The 20,608-nt window shown below is 35.5% G+C and overlaps 1 protein-coding gene across 1 annotated transcript; it reads left to right on the top strand.

The window, feature by feature from the left end:
• The first annotated feature begins 1,036 nt into the window (after nt 1-1,036).
• On the top strand, nt 1,037-18,666 carry UBLCP1 (ubiquitin like domain containing CTD phosphatase 1). Its single transcript, XM_028106673.2, has 11 exons — nt 1,037-1,312; nt 4,346-4,543; nt 5,341-5,432; nt 5,835-5,920; nt 6,004-6,119; nt 7,340-7,438; nt 9,711-9,748; nt 10,262-10,360; nt 13,609-13,725; nt 15,825-15,952; nt 17,583-18,666. Exons 2-11 carry the CDS (start codon nt 4,390-4,392, stop codon nt 17,608-17,610), a joined length of 957 nt encoding a protein of 318 aa, XP_027962474.1. The 5' UTR covers nt 1,037-1,312; nt 4,346-4,389; the 3' UTR covers nt 17,611-18,666.
• The last annotated feature ends 1,942 nt before the right edge of the window (nt 18,667-20,608 follow it).

Here is a 20,608-nt window from a genome sequence, read left to right as displayed (position 1 = left end):
GATCATGACCTAAGCTGAAATCAAGAGTGGGATGCCTAATCAACTGAACCACCGACGCGCCTCCCCCCCCCTTTTTTAAGGAAAAGGGTGTACTTTTTTTTTACTGAAAATGTTTCATTTTTTAAAATAATCAGCTTTTCATGCATTACTAATGCAATAAAAATTGCCAAAAGAGAGAGGTAAGGAGAACATAAAATAGCGTTTGTCTTTACTAAAAAACTGTTAAGACAAAATACTTGGCTCTTTGCTTCCCTTCCATCACAGCCAAAAGGGAAACATGAATCAGTTACATCACTGTCAAGTAGAAGGAAAAATATACGTAATTCAAAGACTTGTGCATATCTGAGGCCAATATTATGTTCGCATTTTCCCTTTTGAAGATCTAAGTTTTGTTTGGCGCCATAAAGAACAATCTAGCGGCATTGATTTTTTTCTTCTGCCTGAAGTGATGCACATTGAGAACTCGCTGTATGAATCAGAGACTGCTCTGAATTTCCACTAAAGTCTACAATTCTTTTGTCGGGGTTTGTAACTGGCTTTCCTCGCATTCAGAGGGGAGGTGGGGATGGGCAGGTGGAGATAAAATTCGCTACAATACTTTAGTGATCTGGATGGCAGCTCTTGAATTCAGATTTGCTTCTTTGGTTTTCTGAGTGACTTAGGCTTGCCCCTTCCCATTCCTGCAGGTCCTCAGTTTACCCTTGCATTGGATAAAATGGGTAGAAAAGTCTAAGCTCCTAAAATTACTAGTGTTGGAGGCCCCTGGTGCGGGGGGGAGGAGGGGAGGGAGTTCCAAGTCTTCGGTCTTAAAGGTCACCTTTCAGCTCTCATCCGGAACATGACAAAGCCACGCGAGTCCTAGTGAGTCCTACAAAGCTCTCAGCACACCTGGAAATCCAGGGTAACGCCACCGACCCGCCTCCGACTTCGGCGAAACAATACCAGAGACGTCATTCGCCTGAAGCACCACCCCCACCAGCTCCGCGCCCACTGGCGGGCGCATGCGCAAAACAGGCGAAGGCCGGCAGCCATCCAGGGACCCTAGGTATCTACACAGTGGTTAAAGTCTCGGAAAGGCCTGGCTCCCTCACCGGGTGAGGAGATCCCTGGCAGCGGCTATCTAGGATTACCCCCCCCCCACCACCAAAGACCAACGCGAGAAGGTGCCGCGCGGTCTCCAGCGCGTTTCCGTTTCAAACCTGAACTTCCGGTTCGTTAGCCGGTTCCGGTCCTCGTTTTTCACTTCCGGTCGCCCTCGGTTCCGCTGCGGCCGGTTCCTGCGTCCACTGCTGCCGGTTCCGCCGCGCTCCAGGTGAGGGGACGCAGGGCACCCCGGGGCGCTGCCCACGGAGAGGCCGTTGGGGTCGGGGGACCGCAGCACAGCACTGGTGTTCGCGCGACGCGGCTTCCACTGCGGCCGGCCGCGGCGGGCTGGAAGCTGCTTGGAGGAGCCCTGGGCCGCGTCTGCCCCAATCCGCGGCCCAGGCCTCCGGCCCTGGCCAGCTCGTCGCAGGGGCCTCCGCCCGCCCATCCGGCCTTCTCGCTTCTGTCGTGGGCTTCCTGAGCCCCAGTGGGTTTTGCGTCCCCTAACTTCATTCCTCCCTCCTCTGGGGTTTGTCTAGCCCTCCTCCTCAGCCTCCCTCTTGAAGGCATCCGGCCTCTGGGGTTTTTGAGTTTCTCCTATGCTTGTATGCTGTCCCAGACCATTCACTTCCCATAGCTGTCGCCTCCGCACTACCTCGCGGTTGCTGCTGCTGTGCTGTAGGCTTGTTGGAACGTTCACCTCTCAATGCCCAAGATGTTAACTTTTGCTGCCGTTAGTTTCAAGTCTTCGCCTTTGCAACATTTTAGTCGTGTGGTCTTGGACAAGTTGTTTTCTTTTTCAGTTTTCTAATGTGTATAATGAAGACAATAGTCGTTAGTTCAGGATTGCAAAAATAAAGTGAGATAAGTTGTTTAGCATGTTGTCATTTTTCTGTCATCGCCACCATTCGTCTTGCTCTCTAGAGTTTACTAAGTGCTGTCACAGATGTTACCTCACGCGTTAACACTGTTCTTGTTAAGTAAATATTAATAGTCTCATGTTGAGGTAGGAATTTTGGAATTGACTAGGCAAGTCAGTACAGTATGGTAGAGAGAAGAACTAACCCAAACAGCTGTTCTTGACTCTAGGTTCGCTATAAAGGTGCGATCCTTACTTGTGTAGGTTTAATTGCCACTCCCACCCCCAAATCATTTTTTGGTTTGCAAATCTGATAGGGTCTAGAATCATACAAAGTTAGAATTGTGTGAGAAAAAAGGTTAAATGTGAAAACAAAAAGACTCAGGCATTTGCATTTGTGTGTTCCGTTGTGAATGATCTGAATATTGAAGAAATGAGGTTCAAAAGCAGTTTTAAGGACTATGCATTTAAAATTTTGATGGTGTTTGTTTTGTTATGCTTGGTCCTTTAGAGCACTTGCCAACTTGGAATTCCCACTAGCGGTGTAGGTGTACAGTGTTTAACATTTGTATACTACTTTACTAAGCATGCAGAGCCCATGCCATCTGGCATATTTTCTTTTTTAGCTGAGAAAATTGAGTCTAGAGCACTGGCTTTCAAACTTTTAGTATGCCTCAGAGATGGAGGTGAGGGGGAGGCTGAGACAGGGATTGTTAAAAAAACACAAATTGCTAGGTCCTTTCTCTCCAACCCCAGTTATATTTTTAACAAGTTACCAAGTAGGGTCATGCTGTTGATTGATCTGAGACCACACTTTGAGAATACTGTCTAAAGGTGAAATGACTTGTCCAGGCTCATCTGAAGCTCAGGTGATCTCCAAACTCTCTGCGCCCCCCACCCCCCAACACAACATAAACTATGTTAGTGCTGTTTGCATTCTCAGCTCTTGGAAATTTTCATTTTTACTCCCACCTTCACAGAGAAATAATACTTAAACCATATTTTAGTTTGGCTCAAACTCTCTTTGGCTGTTTATTGAGGATCATAACATTTGTTAGAACAAGTTATCTCTAACAGAATACATTGCCCAAAATTAGCACTTTATTTAAATTTCAGTAGAGCAGATATAAAAGCATAAATATAAGTGATTTTATGGTGCTCTGTTCTAGTGGACATGTTGAAGACAGCTTAAGTTTCTAAGTTATTTTTGCATATTATGATTCACAATTTGCCTTCTTGCAGTTGGTCATAATCCAGGGAGAACGCAGTCAAATATTTCATTAAACAAGCGATAGCATTTGGAAATGGAGATTAGGAAATTCAGTTCTCTGACCTGGAAGAGGGCAGGGGGGTAGACTTAGGAAAACTGATAGAGAGTTTTAAGAGGGAAGAGACCTACATGCTATTGTTGATGAGAATAGCAGCCAGTATTTAATCTCTGTGTGCTTGTATCTGTGCCTGTGGGTTTTGTATTTACTGATCCTTGACACCTTGCCTCCTGTAGGTCCCAATGTAAGAGAGGCAGTTGTGATGTAGGGGAAGAAGCATGAGATTTAGTCAGAAGACATGTTCTCTTCCCAGCTTTGTGCCCATGAGCAGATTGCCTAACCTCGCTGAAGTCCCGTTTCCTTAATTTTAAAAGAGAGACAATTCTTATCAACCTTGTTAAATGACATTGCATAAAAACTGTCCAATTTATTAAATATGAAACACATAATGGCTATACTTTTTATTTAGCACAGTGCCTGGAACATTTCAGCTCAAGTTTTTAGGAAAATTTATTTAGCCAATACTTATTTATGTAGTGCTTACTATGTGCCAGGTCTGTGTGACTTACAAATAATTAGCTAATTTAACTCATAAGAACTTCAAAGTAGGCAGTATTCTCATCCTTAGTTTACAGATGAAGAAACCTAGACACCAAAAGTCTGATAACTTCCCAGAGTCAAATAGCTGGTAAGTGGGATAACGGATCTGAACCCAGGTACTCTGGCTCTAGACTTTGCCCTGTTAACAACTCACGGTGCCACTTCTCAGGTGTTAAATAAATACGAATGGTCCATCATGGAGGAACTTAACCTGTAGCCTAAACCTGGTCAAACAGAGAGGGAGGGATAGGTAGCTGATCATTGCAGCTTAACAGTTGAACAGGGAGAATCAGACAGAGTATTAGGAAGTAGTAACTTTAAGCCAAAAATTGGGAGGGTAGGGGAATTTTAACTTTGAGTCCTAATTGCTTTTGGTGTTCTGGTAGCATTTCTGAAGGAGAAAATATTATTTCTCCACCATCAAGTTGTAAAGTAAGACGCAAACTGCATGGCTCCTAAAACTTAGTTACAAGTTTGGCTACATCTTTGATATATCTATTTTAACTTATTTACTTGTATATCCCTTTCTTTTTAGGTATCTTTTTCTGAGTGAAAGCTGCTTGATCATATGTTTCAAGGATGGCTCTCCCTATCATCGTAAAATGGGGTGGACAGGAATATTCAGTGACCACACTTTCAGAAGATGATACCGTGTTAGATCTCAAACAGTTTCTTAAGACCCTTACAGGAGTACTACCAGAACGCCAAAAGTTACTTGGACTCAAAGTTAAAGGTAATTCTCTCCTCACTTTAAACTTTTTGCGTTGATATATTTATGAATTTTTATATTAGCTATATTTTCTCTTTAATAAGTCTTTCCCCTTGGAGATTTCTTTGTTAGGGATATTCCTAAAATTGTTTTATAATAAAAATAAGAATATTAAAAATTACTTGAAAATACCACCACTATTAAGATTACTTTTGATTCCTCTGATAGTTGATGTTCACTTGTTAAACTTTTGGCACAGAAGTCTCAAGTAAAACTGTAATTTCTGACATCTGTGTTCTAGCACAGCTTTTTCATTACAGCTTCGTTCTTGTACTCTCCCTAAATTATCTTTTCTGCTTCAAAAGTAATGATGATTTAAAACGATGATTTGAAAATTATAGGCAGTGTTCATATCCAATCTGAAAAGGACTTTCATGGTCTTTGTGTTTGTTGTATCATTGAAGGGTGAATTTTGGGTAGCAATAAATCTCTAGCTTTATCTTAGGTGCTCAGTGTTCAAGACTTTCTGGAAAATATCTTCATCTTAAACAACAAAATAAAACATGAATTTATTTTGTTTAGCTAGTTGAATAAAGGTGTCCTCTAAAATGGAGTTGGGGAAAAAACAAATCTTGTATTAGTTGCTACTTCTTAGTGTGTTAGACGTTGCTAATTCAGCAGTGACAGTTTGTTAATTTGAGGAAGAAAAAAACTGCTGTGGAATCTGTACCAAAACTTTTAATGTTAGGGTTTTGTATAATGGGATAGTGAAACCAGCACCTGAACTTTAGTGAGAAAACAGTCATTTGCTTGTATTGTAGGCAAACCTGCAGAAAATGATGTTAAGCTTGGAGCTCTCAAACTGAAACCAAATACTAAAATCATGATGATGGGAACTCGTGAGGAGAGCTTGGTAAATGTTTACTTTTGTTACCATTTGTCCCTTTGAAGATATGATTTATATTACACTGTTGTGTCATGGTTTTAATTGTGGTAAAATTGTCAGTTTGGCAGTCAGTGAAAAATAAAAACTTCACAATGTATGTGGTATTAATTCAGCAGAAAACAAATACTAGGGAACTTGTTAGTATATAGTTAGCCATAAGCATAGTAGTAGTGCAAATGGTCAAAATAACATGGTAAATCTGCCCAGTGAATGTGTATAATGAATTATAAAATGTGGAAATTTTCTCACAGTGTGTGTTTGAAAGATTCTTGACCTCAGACTGTATCTTTTATTTGATTTTTATGTTATGCATGTATTTGTTATGTTAAAGACAATTTGGTAAAACAAAACTATTTTTCATCTTAATAGGAAGATGTCTTAGGTCCACCTCCTGACAATGATGATGTTATCAACGACTTTGATATTGAAGATGAAGTAGTTGAAGTAGAAAATAGGTAAGTGCTTTATATTATCAAAGGAAATGGGTTGTAATGTGAGAAAAAAGTGAATGTTTCACCTGATTTTATTTTTCTATTAGGGAAGAAAACCTACTGAAAATTTCTCGCAGAGTAAAAGAGTATAAAGTGGAAATTTTGAATCCTCCCAGGGAAGGGAAAAAGCTTTTGGTACTAGATGTTGATTATACGTTATTTGGTAAGTCAACTAAAATTGTGCTTTATCTTCTGTTACCCATAACAACTCTTTTTTTTTCCTTTTGTTTATTTTTTCCTTCCAATATGAAATATTTGAAAGCTTTTCTTATTATTATAAAAAGTATATCATTCATTGTAGAAAATACTGAAGTCGTCTGTAATCTCAAACCCCTAAGATAACTGTTCTTATATTTTAAGTGTATCTTCCAGGGTGTGTTTGTATGTATATCCTTTTTACTTTTGCTTAATGATCAGTCATTTAATATTATTCATTATGAATTAAAGATACATATTTTTTGGTCAACACTACTCTAGTTTATGGCTGTATCTTAATTTAATCATGTCATTCTCTATTGATTAACATTTCAATTTTTTGAGGATTATTTAAAAAGCATTTTTGATATTTTATCATTTCAAATGATAATGGTTTTTCATTTATGTTCAGGGCAGATTCTTTTTTTAAAAGATTTTATTTATTTATTTATTTGAAAGCAAGAGAGAGCATAAGTGGTGTGAGGGGCAGAGGGAGAAGCAGACTCCCTGCTGAGGAGGGAGCCCGATGTGGGGCTCGATCCCCAAACCCTAGGATAATGACCTGAGCCGGAGGCAGATGCTTAACTGACTGAGCCATCCAGGTGCCCCAGGACAGATTCTTAAATGTAAAATTTCTCGTGTCAGCAAAAAAGAAAGGTGTTTATTTCATCCTCTAATATTTCTAAGAACTGACTTCTAAGTTAACTAACTCCTGATATTAGCATGAATTTATTTACCTCTAAACCTAAACTTTAAGTACAGGTCATAAGTTAATGTGTACTTATTTTAAAATTTGATTATTAAGTTAGTTGGGCCTGTCATTCTAGTGAAATGTGATTATATCTGGAAGGTGAATGGCTAAAGTGAGTATAGATGGCTCTAGTTTGTTTTTCATGTGACAAAATAACATCTATATTTTAAAGACTACATGAAAACTAAATTTACAGTTTACTGTATAAGCCTGAATTCTGGGTATTGCTCTTCCCAAATTAAAAAAAATCAATTAATTAAAATTGAATTGCAATGATATCAAATTGTGTGCTTTCAAAGACATCTGTTTGTCAGCCAGTATAATTCAGTCTCAGGTAGTTTGCATTTGAATGTTTATATTACATTTCATAATTTTCATTGATATCAGGTACTTGTCCATAACAAACTAGTAATCATCTATGACTGATTTTCTTTTAGACCATAGGTCTTGTGCAGAGACTGGAGTAGAATTAATGCGACCATATCTTCATGAATTCCTAACATCTGCATATGAGGATTATGACATTGTTATTTGGTGTAAGCTATATTTTTTGTTTAGATTTCCATGGAAGTAATCTTGTTCTGTGAATTATTCTGCTTTATAAAATGTCACTTAAAATGACCTGTGGTAAATATGATGCAGTTTTCATTTGTTCTAGCTAATTTGTGATGAAACATGTTTGACTTTCTTGCATCACAATATAAACTTATATGTATATTTGCCAATACCACTGAAGTAGTTAAATACAGAAAGGGAGTAGGTTATGGTGTCAGAATAAAAATGATCTTATTTTCATAAGACCCCACCCTGATTAGGAATTTTTCTTTCTGATCTTTACTGTAGAATCTTTGCTGCTTCAGGATATTGTTGCTTTCTCCTTTCTTTATCACTCTAGTTTCAAAACATTTGGAGAAAGACGTATAAAAAAAATCACAGTGATGTTGTTCTTCAGAAATAAAGGAATATGAATTAACTTGAGGAAAATTAAACAGACTAAGGCAGTATTACTCAAATTGTGGTCTGTGGACCATTCCAGGAGCTTACAGGTCTGTGATAAGATCATGAGTTTGCTCCAGAAAGTAAATTTACTACATTACTGAGCACATTATTTAGTTCAGTGGACATTTTGTTGTGGCAAGACTTTATGAAGAGAAACTGTGTATTAATTTATATCTTACGTCCCCACAAACATTTAAAGTTGCTTCTTGGCAAGCCACAGGCAGAAAAGAGCTATCCTGATTGTGAATTAAATCTCATCATGAAAAATGCTATGTTTAATTGTACTAGGTTTTTGATGAGTGACCACAAAGGTGTTACTTCAGTCTTTAAATTTCCTTTGTACTTTTCCTTTTAATCAGAGTATCTCCATTTTTCAGTATTAATATGAGTTCACAGCCATTTAGATTAAATACATAGTTTTCTGGTTTATAAGATACAGGGAGGAAAGCTTCCTGGGAACAAATTTTTGTTCAGCTGACACCTGAGATGATATTTGACAAAAAAGTTTTTCCTCTAAATGTTATTAAAGTAGACTTAGAAATTTAGAGAATTTTTACAATCATATATTTAAAATTAAAGTTATATTTGTAAATTATGGTATCTAATGGTAGTTTGTTGAAAAGGATACTTCACTTTGGAGCTAAATTAACTAGAGTTTAATTCCGACTTTGTCCTTACTTTGTGATACTGAGCAGGTCAGTTAATATCTCTGAGCCTTAAGTTCCTCATCAGAAATGAAGATAAGTAAACCTGTATTACAGGGTAGTTATAAGAGTAAAAGTATCAGTACAGCAACTAGTACCGTGTCTGACATATAATAAGTAATTAATTGGAAACCCTTTTTATTAGCTATGAATATTTTTGTTTTTCATCTGGGGATTGTAGACCTAAAATAGATACTGAATTTAAAAAAATTGTTTTTCCCTATCTCATGATTGTTGTCATTGTAGATGTATCAGTCTCTAAAATTTTAGTTCAACTGACCAGTTTTGTGTGTAAGGTAATTCTTTCAGTTTGTGTGTTTGTGTGCTGAAGACTTTTATTTTGAGAACTCAGGTACCCCCTTTGTCTTTAAAAAATACACGTACACATGCTGTAAAAATTAAACTCCTTTTCCCTTTTTAAACATTTTACTTGGTAATAGCTATGTAGTTTAGTCCAGTAACTTGGGACCAGAAGGACATATAAAACTGAGGGTTGAATTTTAATATCAGTGATCTCAAAACTGGTTGTTGTCCGACAATGAGCAGATACATAACAGAATTTATGAATTTAGTTATGTCAGTTTCATTGTTAAAAGCTCCTAGACTCAGTGAGCACTAAGTTTCCTGAGCCTGGTAAAGTGTTGATTTTTATTGGACCTAGTGGTCTTTAACATCGACTTTTGGCGCATAACATTAATCTGCTTATATTGACATATATGCCAGTGCATGGTTTGTCAGTGGGAACATGGAAGTAAATTAGAGATTCAGGCACCCTATATTTAAATGTGGATTGATGGAGAACAGTGTCAGGGCTGTTTTAAAACAGGAATTTAGGTCTTGATTTATAAATTTCCTAGATTAAAAATTCTTTTGAACATTGGTTACCTGCATCTTTTAGATAAAAGTTGTTAAAATTCTATTCTGCGCTGATGCACTAAAAGTTCATTTTTATAAATACTTAAAATTACCATAAATATGTTAGGAAGTATTATTTGTGATGCATTTGAACTTTTAATCTTGCTTAGAAAACTTATACAGAAGAAAAAATTTTTAAATGAAGTTCAAGCTTTTCATTTGTATCGTATTATCATTCTTCATATTTTAGCCGCAACAAATATGAAGTGGATTGAAGCTAAAATGAAAGTAAGTGTTAGACAATCCATTTAAGAATGTTTTGAAATTGCATTTGTCTTTTTAGAAGTTCCAAGTTAAATTAATTTCATTCTCATTGGAGGGCATTTAATAAACAGTTGGCCATTATCAGGAATAGAGCTGTGTGCTTAAAGTCTGGTTAATGGTGGAATGTATTGTGTAATTAAGTCTTTTTTAAGAAAAAGTACAGCAGAGCTCCATGTCCTTTTCCCCTCCATTTTACAATAAATTTTTTTTTCTCCGTATTTTGCTTTGGTGTATAATAAAGAAGTGATGTTCTTCTGAAATATGTAAAGGGATGTAATCTGTTTCTAGTTTCTTTTCTTTGGACTACCATTTGTTGGCTTAAATGAAAGTAATAAACTTGGTAGTTGTTGAGCAAGGTGTGGTTGGTGGCCAGTAGGGTAGAAGGTGGCGTTATGGGAAATGGTAGCTGGAATATTGAGAAAGCCTGGAATTTTTCATATTATTATATTTTAACCACATGAATATTTGTATTTATAGGAGCTGGGAGTGAGCACAAATGCAAATTATAAGATTACCTTCATGTTGGACAGTGCTGCTATGATAACAGTGCATACTCCAAGGAGAGGATTAATAGACGTAAGAAATCATCTTCTTTTTAAAGTTTTAAATGTTTATATTCTAGTATACTTTTTGTATTTATGTTGGTGGAATAAAGTATAGAAAGAGTTGAGAAGTACATCTGAGTGGATAATAAATTACCAGTTGAGTTTGACATAGGAAGATGTATGTAAGGTTAATAGATTGGAATTTTAATGATAGAATTAAGGATCTTGAGCAAGACCGTCAAGAATGGTCATGGATAATTAATTGTCCCATGATGATGGCAGCACAGTGTTGCTCAAAACAGAGTAGGTGAGAAAAAATACTGAATAACATTGAGGAAGATACTAGAAGCAAATCAACACATACTCACCCTGCCCTATATAAAACTGTAAGTAAAAGCAGAAAGCATGATGCATGTACTTTGGTGTGATGTATATGTAACCCTGGAGAGGAGCAACAAGAACCACCAGAGAAAAGGGTTGGGCTAAAAAGATTAGGGTTCTTCACTTTGTTTACTCACTGAGTAACCAGTCCTATTATTGAACTCTTATTTGGAGGTGTTATGGTAGTCACTGTTGGAGACATGGTCTTATACCTTTGGGAAGCACACGAACTAATAAGAATTGGGGAGAACTTAGCAAACTAGGAAAGCATAGAGGAGACTACTGAAATTGTCAAAATCATAAACAGAATCCTTTAAATGTGTGGAGATTTATTCAATAAAGGAAATACTTCATACATCAAGGGAAAAACATTATTACCTACTAAAGTTGTACATTTATAAAATCTAAACACTAAAAAAAAGTTTGGGGAATGTTAAACATAGTCATGTTTATAATAGTGAAAAATTAGAGAAATAAAAATAAATCTGGTGGTTGCCAAAGAGGAGATAGGTGAGGGGATGGGTGAAAAAGATGAAGGGGATGAAGAAAGACAAATTTCCACTTATGAAATAAGTAATGGAGATAAAAGTACAGAATAAAGAATATAGTCAATAATGTGATTAACGTATAGCGACAGATAGTGACTGAGCACTGAGTAATGTAGAGAATTGTCGAATCACTATATTGTACACTTGAAACTGATGTAACACTGTATGATAATTATATTTCAAGAAAAAATGAATAAATCCTCAATATCTAACAGGGAATTGGATATAAAAATTTTTGTTCATCCATAAAATGGAATGCATTTTTGATGTAATAAGTATTTGATGTAACAGAATATTTAGTGATTTAAAAATTTTTCATGACACATCATTAAAGTTAAAGAATAATTTAGAGAGCAGTATTTGCAGACTGCAAACTAGAAATAGTTTTTAACCCTTATTTGGTTCAGGTTTCCCCTTAACAAAAGATCTATAAACTGTAAAGCTGCTGGTGTTTATAAAAAAGACTGGAGGAGGGACACCTGGACCGCTCCAGCTTGGACTCTTGATTTTGGCTCAGGTTATGATCTCAGGGTCCTGGGCTCAGGCCCCACTTAGGGGCGTGGTAGGCATGGAGTTTGCTTGGGATTCTCTCTCTTCCTTTCCCTCTACCCCTCCCCCTGCTCCTGCACTCTGTCTCTCTCTAAAATAAAATCTTAAAAAAGACTGGAGGTAAATATATCCTTCGTAATGACTGGGTTATAGTTAATTTAAAATTTTCCTGTGTGCTTTTCTGTGTTTTCAGGTTTTTTTTTCTACAGTCAGCAGTATTATTTCTTTAATTGAGAACAAAGTAGTCCAAGTTTTGGCACTTGACATAATTAGAAAATGACAGCGCTATTTAAGAGGATGTAGGATGTTAACCCTGGGTGTCATAAACTAAAGCTCTTGTCCTATTTCATGAAGCTTTTGTTAGCTAAGAAAATGAAGAATCTGGGGCGCCTGGGTGGCTCAGTCATTGAGCATCTGCCTTCGGCTCAGGTCATGATCTCAGGGTCCTGGGATCGAGCCCCACATCAGGCTCCCCGCTCTGCCCTGCTTGTATTCCCTATCTCGCTCACTCTCTCTCTCTGTCAAATAAATAAATAAATAAATCTTAAAAAAAAAGAAAAAGAAAATAAAAAATTTGGCTTACTATGTAAGTTCCATATTTGTCTTGAAGTATTTGGTTGGTTTGTTTCAGTAGTAAACAAAGAGTAAAAAACTAAGGCAAATAAAATTAAAATATTTTAAATAATAAAATAATTTCAATAATATTCTTTGCTTAGCTAGGACACTAAGAAAAAAGGCTTTCTATAGTAAAATAAGTTCTAGAAAGAAAAAGAAAAACAACATTTTTAAATGACAACCTTTGTTACCATTTATTTACTACCATTTAATTTCCTATAATCTCATATTACTGTAAGAGAGATTCCTGTCTTCAGCAAAAAAGTACTTCTGAAAATTAATTTATTTAAAAAATTTTTCTGAATGTATAAAATAAACTCATATAATTCAAAAATAAAAATAAAGTATGTAATGAAAAGTCTTCCTCCCTCTGGCCCTTTAGCCACTTAGTCCTCTCTTCCTACTGTTCTTGTGTGGTCTTCCAGAGACTTTATGCAAGTACCAACAGATATGAATATGTAAGGAGTTATCTTTTTTTTTTTTTTTTTTTTACTTATGAAAACATCCAAGTTTAATAATAAAGGGCTAAATCTGTAAGTCAGCAGTTCTGGATGCAATTGTCTGAAGTTGTAAATTCTATAAGGAGTTATCTTTTTTGAAGGCTCATTTTAACAACTCAGAAATAAAAGAATTCACAAATTATAGTGCTTTTGAAGTTAACCAGTTGCCCTAGAAATTGTGCACCTGTGCCACTGAATAAGACAATCAGTTTTCCTCTACAAAGTATTTAAATACTGTATTAATAGAACCAGGCACATTGTTCATTATTAAGGTTTTCTAGTTTTGAAAACAGACCCCATGTGACACTCAAGCTCTGAGGGGCTTGTATTAGCCCAGAAGTCATGTGACTACTCAGCAGACAATTAAGCAATTACTTTAAATTCTTATATTTTAAATAATTACTCCTCCTTTAACCCCAAATCTTCATGTTAAAATTATGGAGAGTCTTATAGTGGGTTTAGGTAGGTAGACGTGAGCAGACCTTTCAGAAGTTAACATCACGAGATCTGTTGTGCTTTAAAATGTGTTGCATCTCAGCTGTGGTCTGTTCACACAGCCAGCCGTCACTGTCCTACAGGAGGAAAGGAGTGCTCTGACGTAGTTTGGGCATTTTGAGGTATCTCTGCTTTTAAGAAAAGATGAACTATTGATAAAATTGGAGTTAAATCTAAACTTTTGTTCTAAGGTAAAGCCTCTTGGTGTTATATGGGGAAAGTTTTCGGAGTTTTACAGCAAAAAAAACACCATAATGTTTGATGACATTGGAAGAAATTTTCTAATGAACCCACAGAATGGACTAAAGGTAAGACATAATTTTATGCTTATGTAATCTGAAATTTGTGGTAGAACTTGAGCACTGTTGAATTTCATAAATTTTCAGAAGTACTGTATTATGGTCACAGGCAAGAAAGCTTACATATTTAGAAAAATTCATATACAGTTGAACATTTTCTCTCCCATGTTGATATCTTCTTGGGTTGCCAACTCATCCAGGTATTTTCTGTTTAGTTAGCTCTGTGGAACACCATGGGCTTACATTGACTTTCAACATCACAAGTGAAAGCAACAGACATTTTATTTTAGGGATACAAATCTTGGGATTTCTGATGTTCTGGTTAGCTGGAAAGCTGGCAGTAAGGGTTTATTTTTTCCTTTTTAAACTGAAACTGAGGTTTTTGAAAATTCGTACAGGGCAGTTAGAGATCTTAAGAGTTATAAAATGCCAGAACTAGGAATCTCAGTCACCTTGTCTACCTTCTTAACTTTATATAAACAATCTGAGGATCAGAAAATTTGTAACTTGCCCAAAATCATGTATGTAACTGGTTAATGACAGAATCTGAGTTAGAATCTAAGTTAGTTGATTCCTAGGCCAGGGTTGATCTTAGCATGAAGTCATATGCGATCTTGTATAGGCATGATAGTAACATTTAATCCTGGTAGCATTGTAAATTGGTAAGATAAACATTTAAAACTTTACATTTCTGGATGTGGTCTTTAGTGTATGAGGAAAGGTTAGAAACAGAATGCTGATCTTGGTAGTGAATTGCCACAATTATAAAAGCTGTTGACTTGGAAGAAAAGTACTTGAGGTGAATTGGTAGTTATGTTCTTCTCTAAAAATGGTTTCTCTTTGAGGCTTTAGGAGAAATGTTTTTCTTGTGTGTAGTTTGCCAGGTGTGAGGTACAGGAATAAATTCTTGAGAAAAGATTCAATTACTCTAAACCAAATTCTCTATGAACCTAATGGTTAATACCTGTTTAGGAAAAGAGGTGAAGTCATGATCTTCAAGGATGATTTTTGAGGAAAGCTTTAACTTAAAAAAAAAAAAAAAATACGATCATTAGTTTCATATGTGTTTAGAAGAAACTTTATTTTCCTAGCCCACATTTGGGCCCTACTTACCTTTGGATGCAGGGATGATATAAATTTCTAGTTCTTCATATTACTTTAGAGCAGGATTTTTTTTTTTTAAACTAGGCATTCCGTAGAATCACTGAAGGAATTTCTAAAAATACATGTTTACAATCCCCCCAAATTTTAATTCAAGAGAGGTATTTTTAAACATTCCACTAGAAATCTCTCATATGTCTCCTTTTGAAAACCTCTTTTAAGAAGGTAGTTATTAATGATTTGCCCACACTGACATAAAAGCAGTTTTGAAATTGAGAACTATTCTTACTGTGTTTTGTTGTCATGGTTTCATAATGTTCTTGATAGAAGTCTCAAAAAAGATTTCACAGAGATCTTAAAGATGACTGCTCATTTTTAGAACAGTAAACTTCTAATATAAGCTTGCTAATCTTAAGGTTTGACATAGGATATATAAGACATTGTGAATTATGAATACAGTACTGAACTAAAAAAACTTTAGTTTTGGTCATGGATAAATCGATACTCTGAAAATTTCATTTTTATTTATACAAGGAAATGATGATATAAGAGAATGCAGATAATCTAGACCATCTTAAGTTCCAAAAATCTTTCTTTGATATGAGGCTACAGTGGTCATATATATTCTGCCCTGCTAGTGAGATCATTTTTAAAGAATGTTACAATAAGAAGTGATTATGCTAGAACAAGTGAAGGTAGTTAAGTGAATAGTAGGCTTTTTTCCACTTAACTAGTTTAACTTTTAGATCCAGAGTCATCGGAGTATTTTAGTTTTAGGGATTTTAGTATTTTAGGTACATGAGGTAGAAGGGCTCTCAACTTGTTACTGTAAACGTTATACACGGACTGTCAGTTTATTTCACTGAGATAGTGCAAAAGTCATTTTTAGTACTGACATCCTTAGTAATATTTTCATCTCATTAACTGAATCTGAATGATAGGATAGTGTAGATTTGTGCTAGTTTCCTTATTGCAGTGTGAAGTGTTGGATGTTTGTTTTCTAACAGATAAGACCTTTTATGAAAGCGCACCTAAATCGAGATAAAGACAAAGAACTTTTAAAATTAACTCAGTACCTCAAGGAGATAGCAAAATTAGATGACTTCTTGGACCTAAACCACAAATATTGGGAAAGGTAAGTGCTAATTGTTTATTCATTTCCTTTTCACAGGAGTGAATGAAAACATTGTCTGGTGACCCTGGTATACACATAATTCTGAACTTTTATTTAAGATGGGTGAATTCTAAAACTATTTTCTAATGCAGTGACATTTCCCCCAAAAGTATTCTTCCCTTTCATCTTAACCTCTACCCTGTTCATAAACCTGCATCTCTTAAGATCTTTAATGCTTCTAGGAGAGAGGATTTGAGACTGGTACACATTTGTGTTGCTTATAAATTATTTTGTGACACTGGATAGGTCACTCTTTTATGAATCATATGGGAAGGTAGTCCCTGTTCTCATACTATAAAATAAAGTCAGGATAAAGTAAAACACACTAAAAAGTTTCCTGTTAAAAATCACTCTACAAGTAACCTCTCTGTGTAGCAGAAAAATTAGAAAACTATAATCCAGTAGAGAAACAATTACTTAATGATTTTTCTTTCCAAAGAGAGCCACCTTACCATCTTGGTGTATGGTCTTCTAGTCTTTTTTTCTAATCACAAACATAGGCACACATCTACATATAGCCTGCATATGAACATCAAGATTCTGAAGTAGGGGAAACCTCTGGGGAAGTGGACAGGATTATAGTGTACTGCAAGTAATTTTTTGGAATTTGGTTTTTAGAAATCTGCTTGCATTAATACAGCAACAAAAGGTACTGTTCATGTAATAACAGTTTGGCTTTTCAGATCACTCTGTCATATAGCTTCTTATTAGATGATTCTCATAATCCTATTAGGAAGGTAATGCAGGCATTTTTATCCTCATCTCCAAATTATTAATGATGTAACAAAGGCATGGAGTTAATAAATGCCACAAAATGAACAAGTTTACACCATTAAAATGTGTTCAGGTCTAATGATTTTAAGAGCTCTTTCCCCACCCCATACTACTGAGTATAGTAATTTGTAAATGTGAAAACCCACAATTGTTACTCAAGAAAAATAAGATCTTTATTTATTTATTTATTTTTAAGATTTTATTTATTTATTTGACACAGAGAGACACAGCGAGAGAGGGAATACAAGCAGGGGGAGTGGGAGAGGGAGAAGCAGGCTTCCCGCAGAGCAGGGAGCCCGATGCAGGGCTCGATCCCAGGACCCTGGGATCCTGACCTGAGCCGAAGGCAGACACTTAACGACTGAGCCACCTAGGCGCCCCGTGGAAAAATAAGATTTTTAAATGAGTTTGAGGTTCTTTTTGGAAATTACAGTATTAATATACCGCTTTCACATGAGGTAGTCAGGCAGTATGAAGGGAGAGAATGCAGTCTCCAGAGCCTTGTTTTGAATCTGAGCTCTGCCACTTTCTAGCTGGTTAGGAACTTGGGCACTTAGCCTCTTTGTGCTTGTAAAATAGGAATAAGTTCTAAAAAAAAGGTCTTCATAGAGCTGTTGTGAGGATGAATGAATTAATACCTGTACTTAAAACTGTGGTTGGCACATAAAACAATCAACAGATATTAGATTATTAACAATTATTACTCATCTGGAGAAGTGTTGTTATTAAATGAACTGCTTCTTTTGGGAGGAGAGTTAGATTGTTATTGTGAATTTATCATGATACAGCTTAGACATCTTTATTTTATTTCTTGCAGGTATCTGTCAAAGAAGCAAGGACAATAGTTACAAGTTATACTGGCAGTTATTGAGGATACTTGAGATCATGAACCTCTTGCTTTTATGCTAGAAATCATTATAGTGCTGGACACTGCAGTGAATATCAGACTGCTTATACTTGGTCTTCCAGTTTTTTGTAAATTTAATTTTATATTTTTTGAAGATCATAGCAATATGCTAAAAAAATCCTTTTTTCCCCCTCTATGAATATACTCTTACCCTTGAAAAGTATTTTCTCCAGCATTGAGTACTGAGTTCCTCCCCCCCCCCAAAACACAAAAGTCGACAAAAATGTATACTCAACAATGTCATTTTGTGACTTTGGAAACAAGTTATGTCTTGTGTTTTTGTTTCATTGTGTTGTTGTCTGACTAAATCAAAGACCAAACCCATCTTGCAACTACTCCTTTTCCCTTTAAAACAAAACAAAACAAAAAAAAGTTTTTGCATAAGGATCCTAGTTTGGTATGCTTAAAATCACCAAGAGTTTTTTTATTCCTTTGTCATAGACACCGTTTCTCTTCTTACTGTGCACTATTTACATCTCTAAATTTTGAGCTGTCTCAGTTTGGTCTATATGTGTGTCCGTGTTTTTTGAGTAAAACTGGAAAACGTCAGCTGTGATACAAGTGTGTCTCATAGTATGAGAAATAGAAAACATAAGACTGAAGAATACAAACTAAGGAACAAAAGTTATTTCTTTTTGGTGGCTTAGAAGCACTTCTGCCTAAAACCATTGTCATGAAAGCAACTAAAGGCAATACATTTTTAAGGGGACAGCCCTAAAAAGCATGAACAAAAAGTTTTTGTTCTGTTCCAGCTATATCTTGTCTAATTGCAAACACTGTGTCTCAGTGAAAATATTTAGCCATAAGATTAAAAAAAATTATTTGCAATGCTTACACCTGCAGATATGTAATGTGACCACTGTTTTGTGTTGACAGTATTGCTTTACAGTTCTTATATTTGAAAGGAATCTGATCCTTTCAAATAAACATGGTGTATATTGTTCTCACGGGACTATTTCAGTGGTGTAAATAATAAATACTTTTTCTTAAAACATTGGCTTTGCTCTTTACTGTTCCAAATATTTTGCCTCTTTGTTGAATCACAAAGTGAAACAAACAGTAGGCTGGGGCAAGGACCTCTTGAAAAAATCTAAATGTGTATGGTTTAAAAGTGTGAATCACTATTCATTCAGAATTGGTTTTAGCAGCTACTTAGATATGTTAAATTACTTAGTTCTAATAAGTACCATGTTTTCAGGAAGATAAGCTGTTTTCTTTGTGACAGGTTATTATAAAGATATACAGTGCAGAAGAGTTTGAGAACCCTTAAATAATTTAAGATGATTCAATTAACATATTTCTAAATTATGAGGCTAAATTTAAATATTTAAGGATGGAGTAGAATTTTTTGGAATATTCATTTCACTGGGGCATTTTCCCATTGTAAAAGGCAGTTTATCGTTCCAAGGTAGGCAAGGAAAGGGCTTAATTTTGTTAAGAAAACTGAACACTTAGAACTGTTTAGTTCAATAAAGAGCAGAACATGTTCTAAATCAATATAAAATACGAAAGTGAGCAAGCCTCAAAGCAAAGTAGGATTTTTAAAAAAACGCTCTCTGCCATTAGGTGGTGCTCAAACCAAAGTTTATTAGCTGGTATGCAAAATTTAGTTCTGGGAGAACATTGTCACTGTCGGCTTACCGAGATCACATGTGTTTTCTAATAGAGTATTGGCGTTTTTACTTTGTCTTCTGCATCTCATGATTTATTGAGCAGATCGATCTACCTCTGTGTATGCGGCTCACACAACAGAACCAGGCATATACATATGCTGATGAAACAGCAAGTTAGTTCTATGGTTTATATGTTCCAAACTTTTAAGCAGTTGGTTCTTAGTGAAGTATATTTAATCTAAAAATTGCAGAACATCATTAAGTCTTTGATTCAGAGGGCACTTTGAGATCTAGTAGCCCCTCAGGTCCTTTATGAAAATCAGTTATTGGACTAATGATACCTATAGGGGTTACTCAGTTTTAAAAGCAAAGAATAGATATACGGGTCATTACAGTGAGTAACTGAAATGTTCTTTATTCAGAGAAAGTAAAATGACTGTCAGTTTTGTGGAGCTGTGTAGGGAAAGGGGCCTGGGAAAGAAGAATATGCAAAAAAAAAAAAAAAGGAAGAATGCAAATTACTTAGGTTCTTGCTTGGTTTTTAAGTGACAGTTGGTTGCCAAGAATAGTAATAAAACATGTGAATAGGGAATAAACTGGGTGAAGGATTTTCTCATCCCAAGTAATCAACAGAACTCTCAAGGAAGAAATTGTTACAGTTTCCCCTAAGGTATTTTTTACATCAAAATTTATTCTTATTAACTGGAATAGCAGCCCAAGAGGTGTTGCTAGAGTAAACACTTACATATTTATGTAAGGATATACTAGTTTTTGGAATTGCTTTGGAGAAGCTATGTCGGTCTTGATGGGAATGCTAAGTATTTAGATCTTAAAGAGAAATCCTTGAAGATTAGTTTGACAGATTTATCAAAGACTTATGAGAAATTAATGCATGATAAGAACTAGAACAGAAATATCAGACATCCTGTGGGTTTAAAAAAGACTATCAATTACCTAAATATCCATGAGTTTCCATGTAGAATGGAAAATCGTACAAAATCTCTGACACTGATGATTTTTTAAAAACTCTTTGGAAGTAAGCAAGCACTTCTTAAATGCTGGTGTAAAGATACTTCCTGATATAAAGTATTACTTATTAAAACCTGATTTCCTTCTGAAAAGCTTTAAAAGTTCAACCTATCATTAATAAAACCATTTATAAACAGTGGGAACACAATCATTAAAAATATCAAAAACAAAAAATATCCAAAACAGATTGCTTACACATTAGTGATATTTCCATAAGTCAATAGGGTTACAACAAATGAGTTACATTGTATGTGTGTAATTTGTGACAGTAAAGGCCAAACTGAGGACTTTTTA

Source organism: Eumetopias jubatus, unplaced genomic scaffold (genome assembly GCF_037043125.1).
Source record: "Eumetopias jubatus isolate StellerSeaLion01/CBP00866 unplaced genomic scaffold, mEumJub1_p1.0 scaffold_5, whole genome shotgun sequence".
Taxonomy (NCBI): domain Eukaryota; kingdom Metazoa; phylum Chordata; class Mammalia; order Carnivora; family Otariidae; genus Eumetopias; species Eumetopias jubatus.
This window is presented reverse-complemented; position numbering and strand designations above follow the sequence as displayed.